Below are 20552 nucleotides of genomic sequence, written 5' to 3' on the forward strand. Positions count from 1 at the left end.
ATTTGTTATCAGGATTTCAAATGTTATCATGATTTCAAAAGCTATCATGATTTCAAATGTTATCATGATTTCAAAAGCTATCATGAATTCAAATGTTGTCATGATTTCAAATGTTATCATGATTTCAAATGTTATCATGATTTCAAAAGCTATCATGAATTCAAATGTTGTCATTTCAAATGTTATCATGATTTCAAATGTTATCATGATTTCAAAAGCTATCATGAATTCAAATGTTGTCATGATTTCAAATGTTATCATGATTTCAAAAGCTATCATGAATTCAAATGTTTTCAGGATTTCAAATGTTATCATGATTTCAAATGTTATCAGGATTTGTTATCAGGATTTCAAATGTTGTCATGATTTGTTTTCAGGATTTCAAATGTTATCATGATTTCAAATGTTATCAGGATTTGTTATCAGGATTTCAAATGTTATCATGATTTCAAAAGCTATCATGAATTCAAATGTTATCAGGATTTGTTATCAGGATTTCAAATATTGTCATGATTTGTTATCAGGATTTCAAATGTTATCATGATTTCAAAAGCTGTCATGAATTCAAATGTTGTCATGATTTCAAATGTTATCAGGATTTCAAATGTTATCATGATTTCAAAAGCTATCATGAATTCAAATGTTATCATGATTTCAAATGCTATCATGATTTCAAATGCTATCATGATTTCAAATGGTATCATGATTTCAAATGCTATCATGATTTCAAATGTTATCAGGATTTCAAATGGTATGATTTCAAATGTTATCATGATTTGAAATGTTATCATGATTTCAAATGTTGTCATGATTTCAAATGTTGTCATGATTTCAAATGTTATCATGATTTCAAATGTTGTCATGATTTCAAATGTTATCATGATTTCAAATGCTATCATGATTTCAAATGTTATCATGATTTCAAATGGTATCATGATTTCAAATGTTATCATGATTTCAAAAGCTATCATGAATTCAAATGTTGTCAGGATTTCAAATGTTATCATGATTTCAAATGTTATCAGGATTTGTTATCAGGATTTCAAATGTTGTCATGATTTGTTATCAGGATTTCAAATGTTATCATGATTTCAAAAGCTATCATGAATTCAAATGTTATCAGGATTTGTTATCAGGATTTCAAATATTGTCATGATTTGTTATCAGGATTTCAAATGTTATCATGATTTCAAAAGCTATCATGAATTCAAATGTTGTCATGATTTCAAATGTTATCAGGATTTCAAATGTTATCATGATTTCAAAAGCTATCATGAATTCAAATGTTGTCATGATTTCAAATGTTATCAGGATTTCAAATGTTATCATGATTTCAAAAGCTATCATGAATTCAAATGTTATCATGATTTCAAATGTTATCATGATTTCAAATGCTATCATGATTTCAAATGGTATCATGATTTCAAATGCTATCGTGATTTCAAATGTTATCAGGATTTCAAATGGTATGATTTCAAATGCTATCATGATTTCAAATGTTATCATGATTTCAAAAGCTGTCATGATTTCAAATGTTGTCATGATTTCAAATGTTATCATGATTTCAAATGTTGTCATGATTTCAAATGTTATCATGATTTCAAATGCTATCATGATTTCAAATGTTATCATGATTTCAAATGTTATGATTTCAAATGCTATCATGATTTCAAATGTTATAATGATTTCAAATGTTATCATGATTATCCTGTCACCTGAATAGCAGGAGACGGAGTTTTGTAATCACTTCTGTGTGTCTGTGTGTGTGGCTGTCCAGGCCGTAACTTTTTTTTTTTTTACCATTTGAGCTTTTATCATCAAATTTTCACCAAAGCATCATTATGATAATACACAGAAGGCAAATTAATAATTTTGTCAAAAGGTCAAAGGTCAGCGTCATCTAAAAGGTCAGCGTAATAAATTTTCATCCAATTGACCTGCAATTTGAATTTACCATTTGAGTTTTGTCATCAAATTTTCAACAAAGCTTTATTGAGAATATGGAGAAGGCAAATTTATAATTTGCTGAAAAGGTCAAAAGGTCAAAGGTCAAAATCACATAAAATCGTCAATTTTTTCACAATTTACCTGAAATTTAAAGAATTTGCATTTTGGTTACTGAATTGGTTCACCAATCAAAATCTAGAAGCTGATTCCTTTTTTTTTTGATCAAAAGGTCAAGGTTGCATAAAATTGTCAATTTTCATCCAATTGACCTGAAATTTTAAGAATTCGCATATTGGGTCATTTAATTGGTTCACCAATCAAAAGCTAGTAGCTGATTATTTTTTTAGATCTAAAGCTCAAAGGTCAAGGCTGCTTAAATCATCAATTTTCATTTTGTAATTTTTTTAAAACTGTTTTCATTATTTTGAACACATGGAAGAAGAAGAAGAAGAAGACGTTTGCATACAAACATATGCGGACGGGCTTTGCATTTTCAGATGCTGACTAGTTTCAAATGTTATCAGGATTTCAAATGTTACCAGGATTTCAAATGTTATCAGGATTATGCTGACATTATGATAAAATAAAGGAGAGTGGGAGAAAATTAATGAAAAGGGATAGGGAAGGTGGGGAACAAAGATAACAGACATATTACGGGAAAATCACAGTGAACAGGAATGATTGGAGAGGGGTCAGGAAGGAAAAGGATAGTGCTCTTTCTGTGTACATACAGTGCTTTCAGAAAGTATTCACACCCCTTAACTTTTTCACATTTTGTTGTATTACAGTCTGAATAAATATTGATTAAATTGAGATTTTTGTCACTGAAATACACATAATACCCCATAATTTGAAAGTGGACTTCTTTTTTTAGAAATCTTTATAAAATTATTAAAAATGAAATACCAAAATATCTAATTTACATAAGTATTCAACTCCCTGAGTCAACACGCAAGTCTTCTTGGGTATGTCTGTATCAGCTTTGCACATCTGGATTTGGGGAGTTTCTCCCATTCTTCCTCGCAGATTTGCTCAAGCTCTGTCAAGTTGGAAGGGGAGTGTCGGTGCACAGCCATCTTCAAGTCTTTCCACAGATTGTCAATGGAATTCAAGTCTGGGCTTTGGCCTGGCCTCCAAGGGCTTTCACGTTCTTGTTCTGAAACCATTCTAGTGTTGCGTTGGCTGTATGCTTGGGGTCATTGTCCTGTTAGAATGTAAATCTTCGCCACAGTCTAAGGTCTTTTGCACCTTGAAGTAGGTTCTCCTCAAGGATTTGCCTGCATTTGTTTGACTCCATCAATTGTTTCCTATATCCTTACAAGTCTACCAGTGCATGCCGCTGAAAAGCATCTCCATGGCATGATGCTGCCACCATTATGCTTCACAATAGGGATGGTGTTAGATGGGTGATGAGCTGTGCTCGGTTTCCACCAGATGTAGCACTTTGAATTCAGGCCAGATAGTTCAATTTTTGTCTCATCAGACCACAGAATCTTTTGCCTCATGTTCTTGACGTGAGTTCTTTACATGCCTTTTTGGAAACTGCAGGTGTGCTGTCATGTGCCTTTTTCTCAGGAGTGGCTTCCGTCTGGCCACTCTCCCGTAAAGCCTAAATTTGTGAAGTGCTGCTGAGACTGTTGTCCAACCGGCAGGTTTGCTCATCTCAGCCAAGGAACTCTGTAGTTCTGTCAGAGTGGTCATTAGGTTCTTGGTCACCTCCCTGACCAAGGTATTTCTTGCCCGGTTGCTCAGTTTGGTCGGACGGCCAGCTCTTGGAAGAGACTGCGTAGTTCCATATTCTTTACATTTCCTAAGTATGGAGCTCACGAGAACTTTCCTCACCCTAGAAATTGTTTTATACTCTTCCCCAGATCTATGCCTCCTCAAAATTAAATCTCGGAGTTCTACGAACAGTTCCTTGGACTTCATGGTAGAGTTTCTGCTCTGACATGCACTGTCAACTATGGGACCCTTATATAGAAAGGTGTGTTTCTTTCTAAATCATGTCTAATCAATTGAATTGGCCACAGGTGGACTCCAATGGAGTTGTAGAGATATCTCAAGGATGATCAAAGGAAATGGATGCACCTGAGCTCAATTTGGAGTGTCATAGTATAGGGGGTGAATACTTATTGACTCAAGATATTTCCGTTTTTCTTTTGAATTATTTTGTAAAAATTTAGATAAAATAATTCCACTGACACTATGGGGTATTATGGGGAGATCAGTGATAAAACAAGTCTCAATTTAATCCGTTTTAAATTCAAGTTATAACAACAAAATGTGAAAAAGTGAAGGGGTGTGAATACTTTGTGAAGGTACTGTTTGTATGTGTGTATGTATGCATGTATATATGTCTGCATGTATGTATATGGATGTATGCATGATAGCTCAGACTAATGAAAATGTCTTGATGATGTTTATATCATGATAAAGTAGGTGTTTGACCATGGGGTGTCTGAACCCTCCGCTGTCGATGTTCCATTTACCTTGTACACTCAGATGCAGAAAAAGAGGATGATCGTGGAGATATGCATGTTTTGGCTGCCGCCATGCAGTCACGCCCTTACATTCCACATCTGCTGCTTTCCACATTACCTAAGGAACGGCGAACTAATGGAGGTGGCAGTAGGGTGCGTCGTGCACTTGATGAGGGATATTGTTTCAGGTGGGCAGGATGGGTCTGTTGCGTGGCACGGAATAAGGGAAATGTCAGGTGCTTCGTTGGCACGTGATTGATTCTTTGTTTGGTCCAATCTAAGCTCCCCTTAACCACCCTCCTCTTACCTTAATCCCCTCCCTTATCACCTTAACCCCCACCTCCTTATCACCTTAACCCCCACCTCCTTATCACCTTAACCCCCACCTCCTTCTCACCTTAATCCACCAACTCTTTCTCACCTTAATCCCCCACCTCTCTCTTATAGTGTAGCAGCATAGCAAACCTGTTGTGCATTTTGTGATACAAGCACCAAATTTGGCACAAATGTACATTAATATGTTGCGAACATTTTCAGATATTGGGCCACTTGAAATTCCGTAATTTTTTTTTTCAAATTTATTCAAATTTCGTAATTTCAAATTTTTCGGGTGACACCGTCACAATTTCGGTCTTCGAGGCCGGCCGATATAGTGGGGCGGCTTAGCCCAAATATTCAAAAGAATTGTGCATTTTGTGATACAAGCACCAAATTTGGCACAAATGTACATTAATATGTTGCGAACATTGTGTGGTCAGCAATGAAGACGAGAGTCTGAATTACATGTATGCAAAAGACCTTGTGAACCAGTGAAGCAAATACACGGGTAAGCATGAATTAAATCTAGGGCATGATATAATTTCCATGATGTTTACCTCTACACTCAATGGTGGAAGGAGGTAATGTTTTGATCCCAGCTTGTCTGTATGTCTGTTAATCCACAAAATTCCAGACAAAGCTTGTAGTAGTGGTAGTTGTAGTGGTAGTGGTGATAACAGAAATTGTTATATAGAACTGAACTTATATTATTATTATATGCAGAAAATAACTTAATTTCTATATGCCCTGCAGTGGACAGGTTAATTGGTTTATGCACTGAAGGGGTCACCCTGGTGTGCACTGCTGTGTTCTGCCTCACTGAGTTGTTCAGGTATGATGTACTCAGCACAAGCTTCCGGTCGGCCCGGAGGTGGGGGTGCGGGGCCTGTCACGGAACGTCAAAACAAACGGCCTGCCGGGGCCGCCCAAAAGTCGGGCGTGAGGGGCGCGTCCACTAATGGAACGCCTCTCGCTTCCCAGATCGAGGGCCACGTGGTCAGGAGAACCTCGTCCCTTCCGGTCACACTTTGCCTATCGGCCGGCCTCGAAGACCGAAATTGCGACGGTGTCACCCGAAAAATTTGAAATTACGAAATTTGAAAAAATTTGAAAAAAAAAATTACGGAATTTCAAGTGGCCCAATATCTGAAAATGTTCGCAACATATTAATGTACATTTGTGCCAAATTTGGTGCTTGTATCACAAAATGCACAATTCTTTTGAATATTTGGGCTAAGCCGCCCCACTATTACCCTAATTCCCCATGGCTCTCTCCCATTAACCACCCACAGCAATGTCACATTAATCCACCACAGCTCTCTCACCTTAATCCACCACAGCTCTCTCACCTTAATCCACCAGAGCTCTCTCATCTTAATCCACCACAGCTCTCTCACCTTAATCCCCCACCTCTCACTCACCTTAATCCACCACAGCTCTCTCACCTTAATCCACCACAGCTCTCTGACTTTAATCCACCACGGCTCTCTCATCTTAATCCACCATAGCTCTCTCACCTTAATCCACCAATCTTTCACCTTAATCCACCACAGCTCTCTCACCTTAATCCACCACAGCTCTTTCACCTTAATTTTCCACAGCTCTCTCATCTTAATCCACCATAGCTCTCTCATCTTAATCCACCACAGCTCTCTCACATTAATCCACCACAGCTCTCTCACATTAATCCACCACAGCTCTCTCACCTTAATCCACCACAGCTCTCTTACTTTAATCCACCAAGGCTCTCTCATCTTAATCCACCATCGCTCTCTCACCTTAATCCACCCATCTTTCACCTTAATCCACCACAGCTCCCTCACTTTAATCTACCACAGCTCTCTCATCTTAATCCACCATACCTCTCTCACCTTAATCCACCACAGCTCTCTCACATTAATCCACCACAGCTCTCTCATCTTAATCCACCACAGCTCTCTCTCTTCCCTTAATCCACCACAGCTCTCTCTTTTCCCTTAATCCACCACAGCTCTCTCATCTTAATCCACCACAGCTCTCTCTTTTCCCTTAATCCACCACAGCTCTCTCATCTTAATCCACCACAGCTCTCTCTTTTCCCTTAATCCACCACAGCTCTCTCATCTTAATCCACCACAGCTCTCTCTTTTCCCTTAATCCACCACAGCTCTCTCATCTTAATCCACCACAGCTCTCTCTTTTCCCTTAATCCACCACAGCTCTCTCTTTTCCCTTAATCCACCACAGCTCTCTCATCTTAATCCAACACAGCTCTCTTACCTTAACTTAATCCACCACAGCTCTCTCTTTTCCCTTAATCCACCACAGCTCTCTCATCTTAATCCAACACAGCTCGCTTACCTTAACTTAATCCACCATAGCTCTCTCTTTTCCCTTAATCCACCTCAGCTCTCTCATCTTAATCCACCACAGCTCACTCTTTTCCCTTAATCCACCACAGCTCTCTCTTTTCCCTTAATCCACCACAGCTCTCTCATCTTAATCCACCACAGCTCTCTCTTTTCCCTTAACCCACCACAGCTCTCTCTTTTCCCTTAACCCACCACAGCTCTCTCTTTTCCCTTAATCCACCACAGCTCTCTCTTTTCCCTTAATCCACAACAGCTCACTCATCTTAATCCACCACAGCTCTCTTACCTTAACTTAATCCACCATAGCTCTCTCTTTTCCCTTAATCCACAACAGCTCTCTCATCTTAATCCACCATAGCTCTCTCACCTTAATCCACCAATCTTTCACCTTAATCCACCACAGCTCTCTCACCTTAATCCACCACAGCTCTTTCACCTTAATTTTCCACAGCTCTCTCATCTTAATCCACCATAGCTCTCTCATCTTAATCCACCACAGCTCTCTCACATTAATCCACCACAGCTCTCTCACATTAATCCACCACAGCTCTCTCACATTAATCCACCACAGCTCTCTTACTTTAATCCACCACAGCTTTCTCACCTTAATCCACCACAGCTCTCTCACATTAATCCACCACAGCTTTCTCACCTTAATCCACCATCGCTCTCTCACCTTAATCCACCCATCTTTCACCTTAATCCACCACAGCTCTCTCACTTTAATCTACCACAGCTCTCTCATCTTAATCCACCATACCTCTCTCACCTTAATCCACCACAGCTCTCTCACATTTATCCACCACAGCTCTCTCATCTTAATCCACCACAGCTCTCTCTCTTCCCTTAATCCACCACAGCTCTCTCTTTTCCCTTAATCCACCACAGCTCTCTCATCTTAATCCACCACAGCTCTCTCTTTTCCCTTAATCCACCACAGCTCTATCATCTTAATCCACCACAGCTCTCTCTTTTCCCTTAATCCACCACAGCTCTCTCATCTTAATCCACCACAGCTCTCTCTTTTCCCTTAATCCACCACAGCTCTCTCATCTTAATCCACCACAGCTCCCTCTTTTCCCTTAATCCACCACAGCTCTCTCATCTTAATCCACCACAGCTCTCTCTTTTCCCTTAATCCACCACAGCTCTCTCTTTTCCCTTAATCCACCACAGCTCTCTCATCTTAATCCACCACAGCTCTCTCTTTTCCCTTAATCCACCACAGCTCTCTCTTTTCCCTTAATCCACCACAGCTCTCTCTTTTCCCTTAATCCACCACAGCTCTCTCTTTTCCCTTAATCCACAACAGCTCACTCATCTTAATCCACCACAGCTCTCTCACCTTAATCCAACACAGCTGTATCACCTTAATCCACCATAGCTGTCTCACCTTAATTCACCACAGCTCTCTTACCTTAACTTAATCTACCATAGCTCTCTCTTTTCCCTTAATCCACCACAACTCTCTCATCTTAATCCACCACAGCTCTCTCTTTCCCCTTAATCCACCACAGCTCTCTCATCTTAATCCAACACAGCTCTCTCATCTTAATCCAACACAGCTCTCTCATCTTAATCCACCACAGGTCTCTTATCTTAATCCACCACAGCTCTCTCTTTTCCCTTAATCCACCACAGCTCTCTCATCTTAATCCACCACAGCCCTCTCATCTTAATCCACCACAGCCCTCTCATCTTAATCCACCATAGCTGATTCACCTTAATCCACCATAGCTGTCTCACCTGAATCCACCATAGCTCACTCACCTTAATCCACCATAGCTCACTCACCTTAATCCAGCATAGCTGTCTCACTTTAATCCACCATAGCTCTCTCATCGCCATCCCTCACAGCACTTTCACATTCATCCACCATAGCTGTCTCACCTTAATCCACCACAGCTCTCTCACATTAATCCACCACAGCTCTCTTACCTTAACTTAATCCACCACAGCTCTCTCTTGTCCCTTAATCCACCACAGCTCTCTTACCTTAACTTAATCCACCACAGCTCTCTCTTGTCCCTTAATCCACCACAGCTCTCTTACCTTAACTTAATCCACCACAGCTCTCTCTTGTCCCTTAATCCACCACAGCTCTCTTACCTTAACTTAATCCACCACAGCTCTCTCTTTTCCCTTATTCCACCACAGCTCTCTCACGTTAATCCACCACAGCTCTCTTACCTTAACTTAATCCACCACAGCTCTCTCTTGTCCCTTAATCCACCACAGCTCTCTCATCTTAATCCACCATAGCTCTCTCACCTTAATCCACCAATCTTTCACCTTAATCCACCACAGCTTTCTCGCTTTAATCCACCATAGCTCTCTCAGCTTCATCCCTCACAGCACTTTCACCTTAATCCACCACAGCTGTATCACCTTAATCCACCATAGCTGTCTCACCTTAATTCACCACAGCTCTCTCACGTTAATCCACCACAGCTCTCTTACCTTAACTTAATCTACCACAGCTCTCTTACGTTAACTTAATCCACCACAGCTCTCTCTTTTCCCTTAATCCACCACAGCTCTCATCTTAATCCACCATAGTTCACTCACCTTAATCCACCATAGCTGTCTCACCTGAATCCACCATAGCTCACTCACCTTAATCCACCATAGCTCACTCACCTTAATCCACCATAGCTGTCTCATCTTAATCCACCACAGCTCTCTCACCTTAATCCACCTCAGCCCTCTCATCTTAATCCACCATAGCTCACTCACCTTAATCCACCATAGCTGTCTCACCTTAATCCACCATAGCTCACTCACCTTAATCCACCATAGCTCACTCACCTTAATCCACCACAGCCCTCTCATCTTAATCCACCATAGCTCACTCAATTTAATCCACCATAGCTCACTTACCTTAATGCACCACAGCTCACTCACCTTAATCCACCACAGCCCTCTCATCTTAATCCACCATAGCTCACTCAATTTAATCCACCATAGCTCACTCACCTTAATGCACCACAGCTCACTCAATTTAATCCACCATAGCTCACTCACCTTAATCCACCATAGCTCACTCAATTTAATCCACCATAGCTCACTCACCTTAATGCACCACAGCTCTCTCACATTAATCCACCACAGCTCTTTTACTTTAACTTAATCCACCACAGCTCTCTTTCAGCTTAATCCACCACAGCTCTCTTTCAGCTTAATCCACCACAGCTCTCTTTCAGCTTAATCCACCACAGCTCTCTTTCAGCTTAATCCACCAAAGCTCTCTTACCTTAATTCATTGCAGCTATCTCACATATATATATATATATATATACATGCAAATGTATATATATACAGTCGTGGCCCAAATTATTGGCACCCTTGCACTTTTTTCAAATAATGCACATATGTACCTCTACTAAAATAAAATATTTTAGTATCCACATGTGTACCTCTTTGGTTTGCGGTGGAAAAAAACAACAAAAAAAGCTGAAAAAATTATTAAATATTTATTTTTTTCCACACAGAAATCCTAAAACGGCCTGGACAATATTATTGGTACCTTTTATAAGTTGTTAGAAATAATTAGATTTCAAGCAGATAATTCTACTCTACTTTGGTATTGAACTCACCTGTGGTGAGCTGCAGGTGCCTGCAATATAAAAATCACTCATTCAACCAGTTTGAATGGAGAAAAGGAGTCATTCTGATGTTTTGTGTCACTGTGTGCCGCAATGAGCATGGAGAAAAGAAAGAAAACCAGAGAATTGTCTGGGAAGGTCAGACACAAGATTGTAGCAAAGCATAGAAAATCTCAAGGCTACAAGTCCATCTCCAGCGACCTTGATGCTCCTGTTTCCACCATACACAATGTTATCAGGAAGTTTAAGGCCCATGGCATTGCAGCCAACCTCCCTGTACATCGCCAAAGGGGAAACTTGAGCGAATAATGCAGCGAAGGATTGTTCGAATAGTGGAGAGAGCACCTCGATCAACTGCCAAACAGATTCAAGGTGACCTTCAGACACAAGGTACGACAATTTCAACTCGCACCATCCGTCGCAAACTCAATGAAAGGGGGTTTTATGGAGTACCCCACTGTTGAGAGACAGACATAAGAAAGCCCGACTGGAGTTTTCCAAAACACACCTGAACAAGCCAAAATCCTTCTGTGAGAATGTCCTGTGGACAGATGAAACCAAATTAGAGCTTTGGTAAAGCACATCATCTCTATGTTTGGAGAAAACAAAATGAAGCCTTCAAAGAAAAGAACACCTTCCCTGCAGTCAAACATGGAGGAGGTTCAGTGATGTTTTGGGGTTGCTGTGCTGCCTCTGGCACTGAGTACCTTGAATGTGTGCATGGCATCATGAAATCAAGAGATTACCAAGGCATTTTGGAGCGCAATGTTCAACCCAGTGTCAGAAAGCTGGGTCTCCGTCTAAGGTCATGGGTCTTGCAGCAGGACAATGACCCCAAACACACTTCAAAAACCAACCATGAATGGTTCAAGACAAACGCTGGACTGTTCTGAAGTGGCCAGCAATGAGTCCAGATCTAAATCCCATTGAACACCTGTGGGGAGATTTGAAAACAGCAATTGGGAGAAGGCACTCTTCAAATCTGGGAGAACTGGAGCAGTTTGCACAAGAAGAGTGGGCCAAACTGCCAGTAGAGAGGTGTAGGAAGTGCTTGACTGCAGTTATTTTGTCCAAACGCTGTGATACCAAATATTAAGTCCAGGGTGTCAATAATTTTGTCAATGCCATTTGTTTTTATTTTCTGATTTAAAAGGATATATTAAGTTCTGAATCAAAAACAAAGGTTCTGTAATATTAACAGTGAAATAATGAATTGTGGAGACCAAATACTTTTGTCAATTTCAACTTATTTTTCGAGAAAATTGTGAGTTATTTGAAAAAGGTGCAAGGGTGCCAATATTTTTGGCCACAACTGTATAAGGTCTTTTATATGACTAATGAGCCTTGTTGTCAAATTTGTAAGGCAAAGGATCACTTGAGAGTAGACTGTCCCACTGTTTAAAAGAAAGTGTCTGCTCCTTGGATGTACATTTTAAAATATTTTTAATGTGCTTTTTATTGTATTTTAAATTGTTTTTTTAGCTTCTTTTATTGTTAATTTTTATGTACTATTTTATTTATTTTAAATATATTTTTTTCACGTCCTCCTATTATGATGTCCGAGTGACGTAAAGTCGCACATAATGACGTTCGCTGAACTGAAATTTACTCTGGAAGAGTGGCGTAAAGTCGGATTTGACGTAGGTCGAAATGGCGTACAACGGGGTATTGCTGTATATATATATATATATATATATATATCTATATATATATATATCTATATATCTATATATATATATATATATATATATATATATATATATATATATATATATATATATATATATATATATATATATATATACAGTATATATATATATATATATATATATACTGTATGTGTGTGTATGTATATATATATATATATATATATATTGTTAAAAAGCATCATATACGTATAATGTGTGGGTGTCCACATACGTATAAAAGGTATGTGGACACCCAAACATCACACCCGTATGTGCTCGTCGAACATCTCATTCGAAAATCATGGGCATTAATATGAAGTTGGTCCCCCCCTTTGCTGCTATAACAGCCTCCAGTCTTCTGGGAAGGCTTTCCACTAGATGCTTGGAACATTGCTGCGGCGATTTTATTTTTTTTTGTATACAAGATCGAGGCTCGTGTAAGAGGTAACATTAATCACAAAAAAAAAAACGGACACATAAAACATATAATAAAGACAATATGGGTAAAGAGAGGGAAGCACACACGTACAACAGTAGAGAACAGGGACATTGGGAGATCTGTGGGAGGGAGAGGGCCTGGGGGGAGGAGGCATGGAAATGACGGGGGGGGGGGGGGGGGGTGGACAGGTAAAAAAAAAAAAAAAAAATGGACACTGCTCGGAATTCCAGGAGAGAAGTTGGTATTTCAAACAAGTGGTTCTGGGGTGAATTAACGGGGGTAGAAAAGATCAAGGTTTTGGATGGGGGAAGATAAGAGATGGTGGTGAACAGCTGTCTTGATGAACAGCTGAACAGCTGAAGGTGAGCAGAGAGTCTTGATTTTGGCAGTTTAACCATAAGAGGGTTGCTGGCAGATCTTGTGCGACATGTAGGAATATTTGGGGGACAGAGCACAGATAGAGCTGGGGGAGCAAGGCCGGAGAGGAGTCGGTAGAAGACAGAAAGACCACCTACCTGCCTGCGGTGAGTGAGTGAAAGGCCCTTGGAGTTAGCTTCATCGCGGGAGATTCCAATGATTCTTAAAGCTTTGGTTTCAACAGCGTGAAGCCGAGCTCGGTGTGAGGCAGGAGCACCAGACCAGAGGGGAGAATAGTATTCCATTGAGCTGCGGATGAAAGCCTTGTTTGTGGTAAGGAGCTCAGGTGTGCCAATGAAGGACTTTGCACGACGGATGATGCCCAGTCGGCGACTGGCTTTGGAGGCCAGATTGGAAATGTGGTTTTCCCAGGAAAGATCATGGCAGATAGTGAGACCCAAAAGCTTGAGTGACAGAACTTCTTGGAGAGGATTGTTGAGAAAGTAGATGGGAGGGTTGTCCAGTCGGTCATTTCAGAGAGACATAGTAAGAGTGAAAGACATGTTCCACTTGTTTGACCAGTCTGTGATTTTGGTCGAAATTTGAAAATTTGAAAAGTTTGAATGGATTTGCTTCCATTCAGCCACAAGAGCATTAGTGAGGTGAGGCACTGATGTTGGGCGATAAGGCCTAGCTCGCAGTTGGCGTTCCAGAGAAGGCGTTTCTGCTGCTCCAGAGTCCAATGGCAGTGAGCTTTACACCACGAAAGCCGTTGCTTGGCATTGCGCACGCTGATCTTAAGCTTGTGTGCGGCTGCTCGTCCATGGAAACCCATTTCATGAAGCTCCCGACGAAGAGTTGTTGTGCTGACGTTGCTTCCAGAGGCAGTTTGGAACTCGGCAGTGAGTGTTGCAACCGAGGACAGACAATTTCTACATGCTATGTGCTTCAGCACTCACGTTCTGTGAGCTTGTGTGGCCTACCACTTCACGGCTGAGCTGTTGTTGCTCCTAGACGTTTCCACTTCACAATTAGAGCACTTACAGTTGACCGGGCAGCTCTAGCAGTGCAGAAATTTGACGAACTGACTTGTTGGAAAGGTGGTATCCTATGACGATGCCACGTTGAAAGTCACTGAGCTCTCCAGTACAGCCCATTCTACTGCCAATGTTTGTCTGTGGAGATTGCATGGCTGTGTGCTTGATTATATATACTGTTCCTGTCAGCAATGGGGGAGGCTGAAACAGCCAAATCCACTGATTAGAAGGGGTGCCCGCCAAATTTTGGCCATGTCGTACCTGCCAAACCTATACAAATTATATATATATATATATATATATATATATATATATATATATATATATATATATATATATATATATATATATAATTTAGGGTGGTCCTCAAATGTAAACATTAACTTTTCTAAAGTGCTTTTCCATTTTTTTATTACACCTGTAGAGAGAACAAATTGGGTAAAATTTCATTTCATTTTGAAAACTTTTACCACCGTCACATGGCCCCTGCTAATCTGCTAATCAGCACGAAAAAAGAAATTATTTCGGTTTGTTTCAGTTATGATGGCGAGTGCAAGTACTTCAAGAAGAGCAACCTGAAAAAAGAACCATGTGTGGCTGATAGGCTGCCATATTGAAAAACTACCGGAAACTCGGCTCCCATCTTGGCAAGAGATTCTGCAGCGATACTTTAAGCTACATCATGCTGAGAAATTGGACATAAGCAGTGCCGCAACAACTGTTGTTCGTGAGACATTGTGCATCTGGGAGAAAACACGGATCCCCACTGCAGATGAGCGGAATATCATTGCAAAACTAGAGAGAAAAGTAGAACAATACAGATCCATCCTGAAAGGAAAGAGCCGGCGATCTGTCCCTCAGATAAAGAAAGAAGAGCACTTTCAAACCGGTCTACGTGACTTATTTGACATTGCTCATGTTGATGTCCTTGATCTGATCAAAATACCAGAGGACCGCGAATTCCTTAAGGAACAACGGGAGCCAGGTCGACGGGGCTTTATGGTTGGTGTTGACAAGGTGCTAGCAGGAAAAGAGGAGCGGACACATCAACGCGACAAGGTGTTGACTGAAAGAGAGCAGCATGAAAAAGAGAAGCAAGCAGCCCGAGAGGAGACCTGAGCTAGCATCATCAACAGACAGCAGTGCTGAAGCCAGTGATCATGACGACTCTGCTGTTCTATCTGCTTAAAAGAGGCAGAGCCGAAAGCGTGCAAGTAGCATTGTTACACTGGATCTAACAGCAGCTCTCGACCGCACCAAGGTTAGCGATCGATCAGCTGTTCACATCTTGTCAGCAGCAGCCTCTGCTCTGGGACACGACCCTTCAGAGTTGGCCATCAACCGCACATCGATCAGGAAATCCAGGCGGATCCAACGGAAGACAATTGCAGGTGACATCCAGGCATCCTATGCTCCAAACACAAGTCTGGTGGTTCATTGGGATGGCAAGCTCCTTCCAGACGATGGGACTAAAAAAGTTGATCGCCTTCCTGTCATTGTCAGTGACCCACAAAGAACTGGAAAGCTTCTGGGTGTGCCAAAGCTGCCAGCAGGAACTGGACTAGCAACAGCTGCTGCTGTTATGCAATGCCTCGAAGAATGGCATTTGCAAGACATGGTGGCAGGTATGAACTTTGACACGACAGCCAGCAACACTGGTTCAGCACTTGGTGCATGCACTATTTTGTAGCAAAAGCTTGGACGACCACTATTACATTTTGCATGCCAGCATCACATTCTGGAACTAGTGGTAGAGGCAGCAATGGCAGCATTCAAACCATTTCTTGGTCCATCAAAAGGACCTGAGATAGCCGTCTTCAAGCGTTTCCAGTCAAACTGGAATTCCATTGACCAAAGCAAGTTTAAGCCAATGATGCCTGATGACCTGGACTCTGTAGTTTCAGGTGTATTTTTAAGTTGCAAAGAAGATGTCATTTCATTCTGCATCCAGAAACTGGAATCGGGCCAACTAGGAGATGACTTCCGTGAACTTCTTGAGTTGACTATTATTCTGTTTGGTGCGCGTCCTCCGAGAGGATTCAGGTTCATGCAGCCAGGAGCCATGCATCGGGCAAGATGGATGGCCCGTGTGATTTATGGAATCAAGATCGACTTGTTCCGTGATCAGTTTTGACTGACCCCAAAGGAACTCACTGGCATAAAGCGTTTTACAGCATTTGTTGGAGCAGTGTATACCAAAGCCTGGTTCAGCGCTCCATCTGCCAATGGTGCTCCCGCTGGAGACCTAGCTCTCTTAAAAGCACTCATTTTCTATCCTGATTCAGTGATTGCCGAAGCCACCAGCAAAAAGCTTTCCAATCACTTGTGGTACCTCAGCGAAGAACTGGCAGGACTTGCTCTGTTTGATGATAGTGTTGAGCTTGATGTCAAGCGAATGATAGTAGCTGCTCTTAAAGAAGAATGCCAAGAGAATCCTCAACCACGGGTACATGTGGATCTTACAGCAAAAGAAGCCATCGCTGCCAAGACTGTTGCAGATTTTGTTACTTCTGCCTCACTGCGAATTTTTACTGCATTCAAAGTCAATACTGACTTCCTAGAAAAGGACCCTGGTGAGTGGGCCGATGACCCATCATTTCAGTCATCACAGCCAGTCTTATGCGGTATTTCCACTGTCAACGACTTTGCAGAACATGGTGTAGCATTAATACAGGACTACAATCAAGTCTTGACAAAGGATGAACAGCAGCGCCAGTACCTGTTGCAAGTTGTTGAGTGGCATCGCCATCAGTTCCCCAACGCAAAGAAGATAAGGAGGAAATAATTTACCACAGAACTTATTAATGAGGAATCAATGGTCTGGATGACTCTTACTCTGTGTGTTTATGATGATTGTCATACATTCTTACTGATTTGGGATTACATCTGAGTGTTAGTTTATTAAAAACAATTTTGTGTGTCGATACTGAAACGTAATTTTCAACCCATGTGTGACAGTAGTAAATAAAGTTGTATAGAAACCATCTTTGGCACATTTCATTTTTTCACAATAAGGAACAATTTTAGCAACAAGCACCTGAAAAAAGTCCAATTTTATTTTTTGGTGTACATTTGAGGACCACCCTAATATATATATATATATATATATATATATATATATATATATATATATATATATATATATATATATATATATATATATATATATATATATAATATTATATATATATATAATATTATATATATATATATATATATATATATAATATTATATATATATATATATATATATATATATATATATATATATATATATATATAATATTATATATATATATATATATATATATATAAATAATTATATATATATTTGATCTAGCCATAGTTCAGAAAATATTTATTTGGTCTCAGCATTTAACATGATTTAACATTCATGATTAACCACAGGTTGACTTCATTTCCATTATATTCTCGACTTGTGTGACCTCATGATGATCAAGCTTGTTGTTTTGTTTGTTTGTTCAAGGGCCTGTGTATTTTAAACCTGCAAATGGAGGAGGTAAAACGAAAACCGAGTCTAATGACTTATCATGATCCTTGTCGAACACTAAATTAATCACATTTATTGAATTGATCGAGTTAGGATCGCCTTGGGATGGGCTACCAATGACGACCACCCAAAAAGTAGTGTGTAATAGTTACATGGGTTCACTAAAGTTTACATCAACACTTGAGTCTTGAGAAAAAAAAAAAAAAGAAGACAATCAGACAGGCATTTTCCGCTAACAGCAAAGCACACCTGGAGGAATGTTATGACATGTCATGGCAGTATATTAAAGGAATGTTCCAAACTTCATGAACCACGACTGGAGATGTTTGCCAGAAAGGTAATAATGGGATCCACAACAATTACCGTAAATTCAAGGGACTAATGGGCCTAACTAACCTTGCTCTAAAGTCTAACCTAAAGAAGTCCTTTTTGTCTATAAAGTCGAGCGTTGTGGAGGAGCTCGAACATAGAACTAATCAGCAAATGTAATGAAACAAAGTGAAGAGTAGAAAGAGAGGGAGAAACACAACAACCGCAGGGTTGAGGGACAGGATAGAGGAAGACATGGACAAAACAAATGATGTGGGGTACAATGAGGGTTAGGGGAGGACACAGGAGGCAGACAAGATGGATGGAGCCGCAAACTCTCATGAAGGAAAAACAGCAGAGAAGAAAACCTTCGGAAGGGCACGGAAACAGCAGAGAATAAAAAGTCGGTATAAGACAGAGACCATGGTGAAAGTGACAGGTCCATCAACTCAGCTTCATTTATCTTGAAGGCCTGGGTTTCCACGACATCGATCTGAGCAAGGAGTAGGGTGACAGTACATTGGGGAGAGCAGTACTCCATCAAGGTGCGGATGGAGACCTTGTAGGTAGATAAGAGTTCAGGTGTGCCGAAGAAGGACTTTGCATGATGGCGGACTGGCTTTTGAGGCCCACTTAGAAACGTGGTTTGCAAAAGGAAGTTCATGGCTACTCGTGAGACCCAAAAGTTTGAGTGACTGAACTTCTTCAAGAGGTTTGTTAAGAAAGTAGATACAAGAGTTTGCCAGAGGGTCCTTTTGTGGAGACAGTGTGAGATTCATCAGGATTGAAAGACATATTCCAAGTGTTTAACCAGCTTGTGATTTTATGCAAGGTCTGAAGAGAGGGAAGAGGCTGCAGCCTGAATGTCTGAAGGATGAGGAATGTCACGGCAGAGAGTGGAGTCATCAACCAAGACATAAAGGGGATTTTCCAGAGAGTTGATGAAGATGAAGATCAGGAATAGGACTGGGACCAGAACATCGCCTTGGAGCACTCCAGCCTTGACAGGGAGAGGAGATGAAAGGATTCCTTTGAGTGCCACATGTTGGCTGTGAGAGTAGAGGAAGTCATGTGTGGAGTTGGCCTTGGATGCTATAGGCAGATAGTTTGGAGAACAAGGCGGGATGCCAGACTGTATCGAATGCATTTGATATTCCGTTCCAAACGCATAGCTCACGATGCTGGGACCCGAGGTTCAAGTACCATGTGTTGATTTTCTGGTTGCCTCCTAATGTCCTGGAAATGATGTCCTGCAGGAGAAAAAGCAGTATGTGCACTCGTGTCTAAGCTGCCTGGTCCGTCTTCTGGATCGCGACCCAGGTATAAACTGTCATCCCAGTGTTTTGCAGACAGGGTGATTCATCAATGTGTGTGCTGTCCCTCAGATGAACGTTAAACTAGGCTTCCGATGTGCCAACATTAATTGGAGCATGTTAAAGAGCTCATGGTGTCTTTTGTGAAGTGTTGGCGTGCTATCGCCAGCATCCTGGCCAAGTTCCAAATTCCTGCTCTAACCTACAGAGGGCACTACATCTGCGGCACCTCAGCACCTTTTGTGAGACCTGATGCTACGTGCTGCATACAAATGATGAGAGAGTAAAAAAAGGCAATGTACCGTCAGTGGGGCAAGCGGTGCCACACTTGGACACCATAAGCAAGAGGAAGGAAGAACAGAAGAAACAGAAAGAACAGGAAAAGTGAATAGAATAGAGGGAAAGAGATAGTAACCCTTGAGATATGTGGGATGTGTTAGGGAAGCGTTAATGAAAGGAAGATCACGAGTCGAGATGGAATATGACATGAGTTGGTGGAACTGTCTTTTGTTTCACAACAATGGAATGCAATACCATTGCTGGTCAAAAATTTAACAATGGACTTTTCCACCTAAAGAGAAAGACATAAAACGGATAAAAGCCTGCTGTCTGGTTTAAGAAAATTGTCATTAAATAGTAAAAATATTTAGTGAGGGGATATAACACCCAATCCTTATTTTTCTGAATAATGTCTTCTTGGCCTGGTCCATGCACTTCTGTAGTTTTCTCAGAGCTTGAATATGGTGAGGATGGTGTCCCCTGCTCGGAAGATGACATGTTTGTGTCCTTTTACTGCAGTGGTGAGGAGAAAAATTGCTGTCTGCGGAAACTGTACATCAATTTCCGCCAAGACCTGGGCTGGAAGTGGATAAGCAAACCACAAGGATACTACGCCAACTACTGTGCTGGGCCCTGCCCCTACCTGTGGTCTTCTGACACGCAGTATACCACGGTATGCAGAAATAAGGGAGTATAGGAGTGAAGAGCCTGAATTTTTACCTCCGTAACTGAGGGTGGATGGAGGTTATGTTTTCACCCCTGTTTGTTTGTCTGTGACCAAGATATCTCAGAACATTATGGACAGATTTGGAGGACATTTGGTGGACAGGTTCGGTGTGCAACGAGGAAGAATTGATTCGATTTTGATGAAGATCCAGATCCGGATACTAGAATTTTTAAGTGATTCTTCACCATTGA

At 40.9% G+C, this 20552-nt stretch overlaps 1 protein-coding gene across 1 annotated transcript in view; it reads left to right on the forward strand.

Moving 5' to 3' along the window:
* Positions 1-20552, forward strand: part of LOC137437665 (transforming growth factor beta-2 proprotein) — a 58597-nt gene that overhangs the window by 33741 nt on the left and 4304 nt on the right. The window contains exons 5-6 of the mRNA XM_068132155.2: positions 4450-4615; positions 20154-20307. Coding sequence (XP_067988256.2) covers positions 4450-4615; positions 20154-20307 — 320 coding nt within the window. The remainder of the gene's footprint in view (positions 1-4449; positions 4616-20153; positions 20308-20552) is intronic.

Source organism: Myxine glutinosa, chromosome 1 (genome assembly GCF_964187855.1).
Source record: "Myxine glutinosa chromosome 1, kmMyxGlut1.1, whole genome shotgun sequence".
Classification (NCBI taxonomy): Eukaryota; Metazoa; Chordata; class Myxini; order Myxiniformes; family Myxinidae; genus Myxine; species Myxine glutinosa.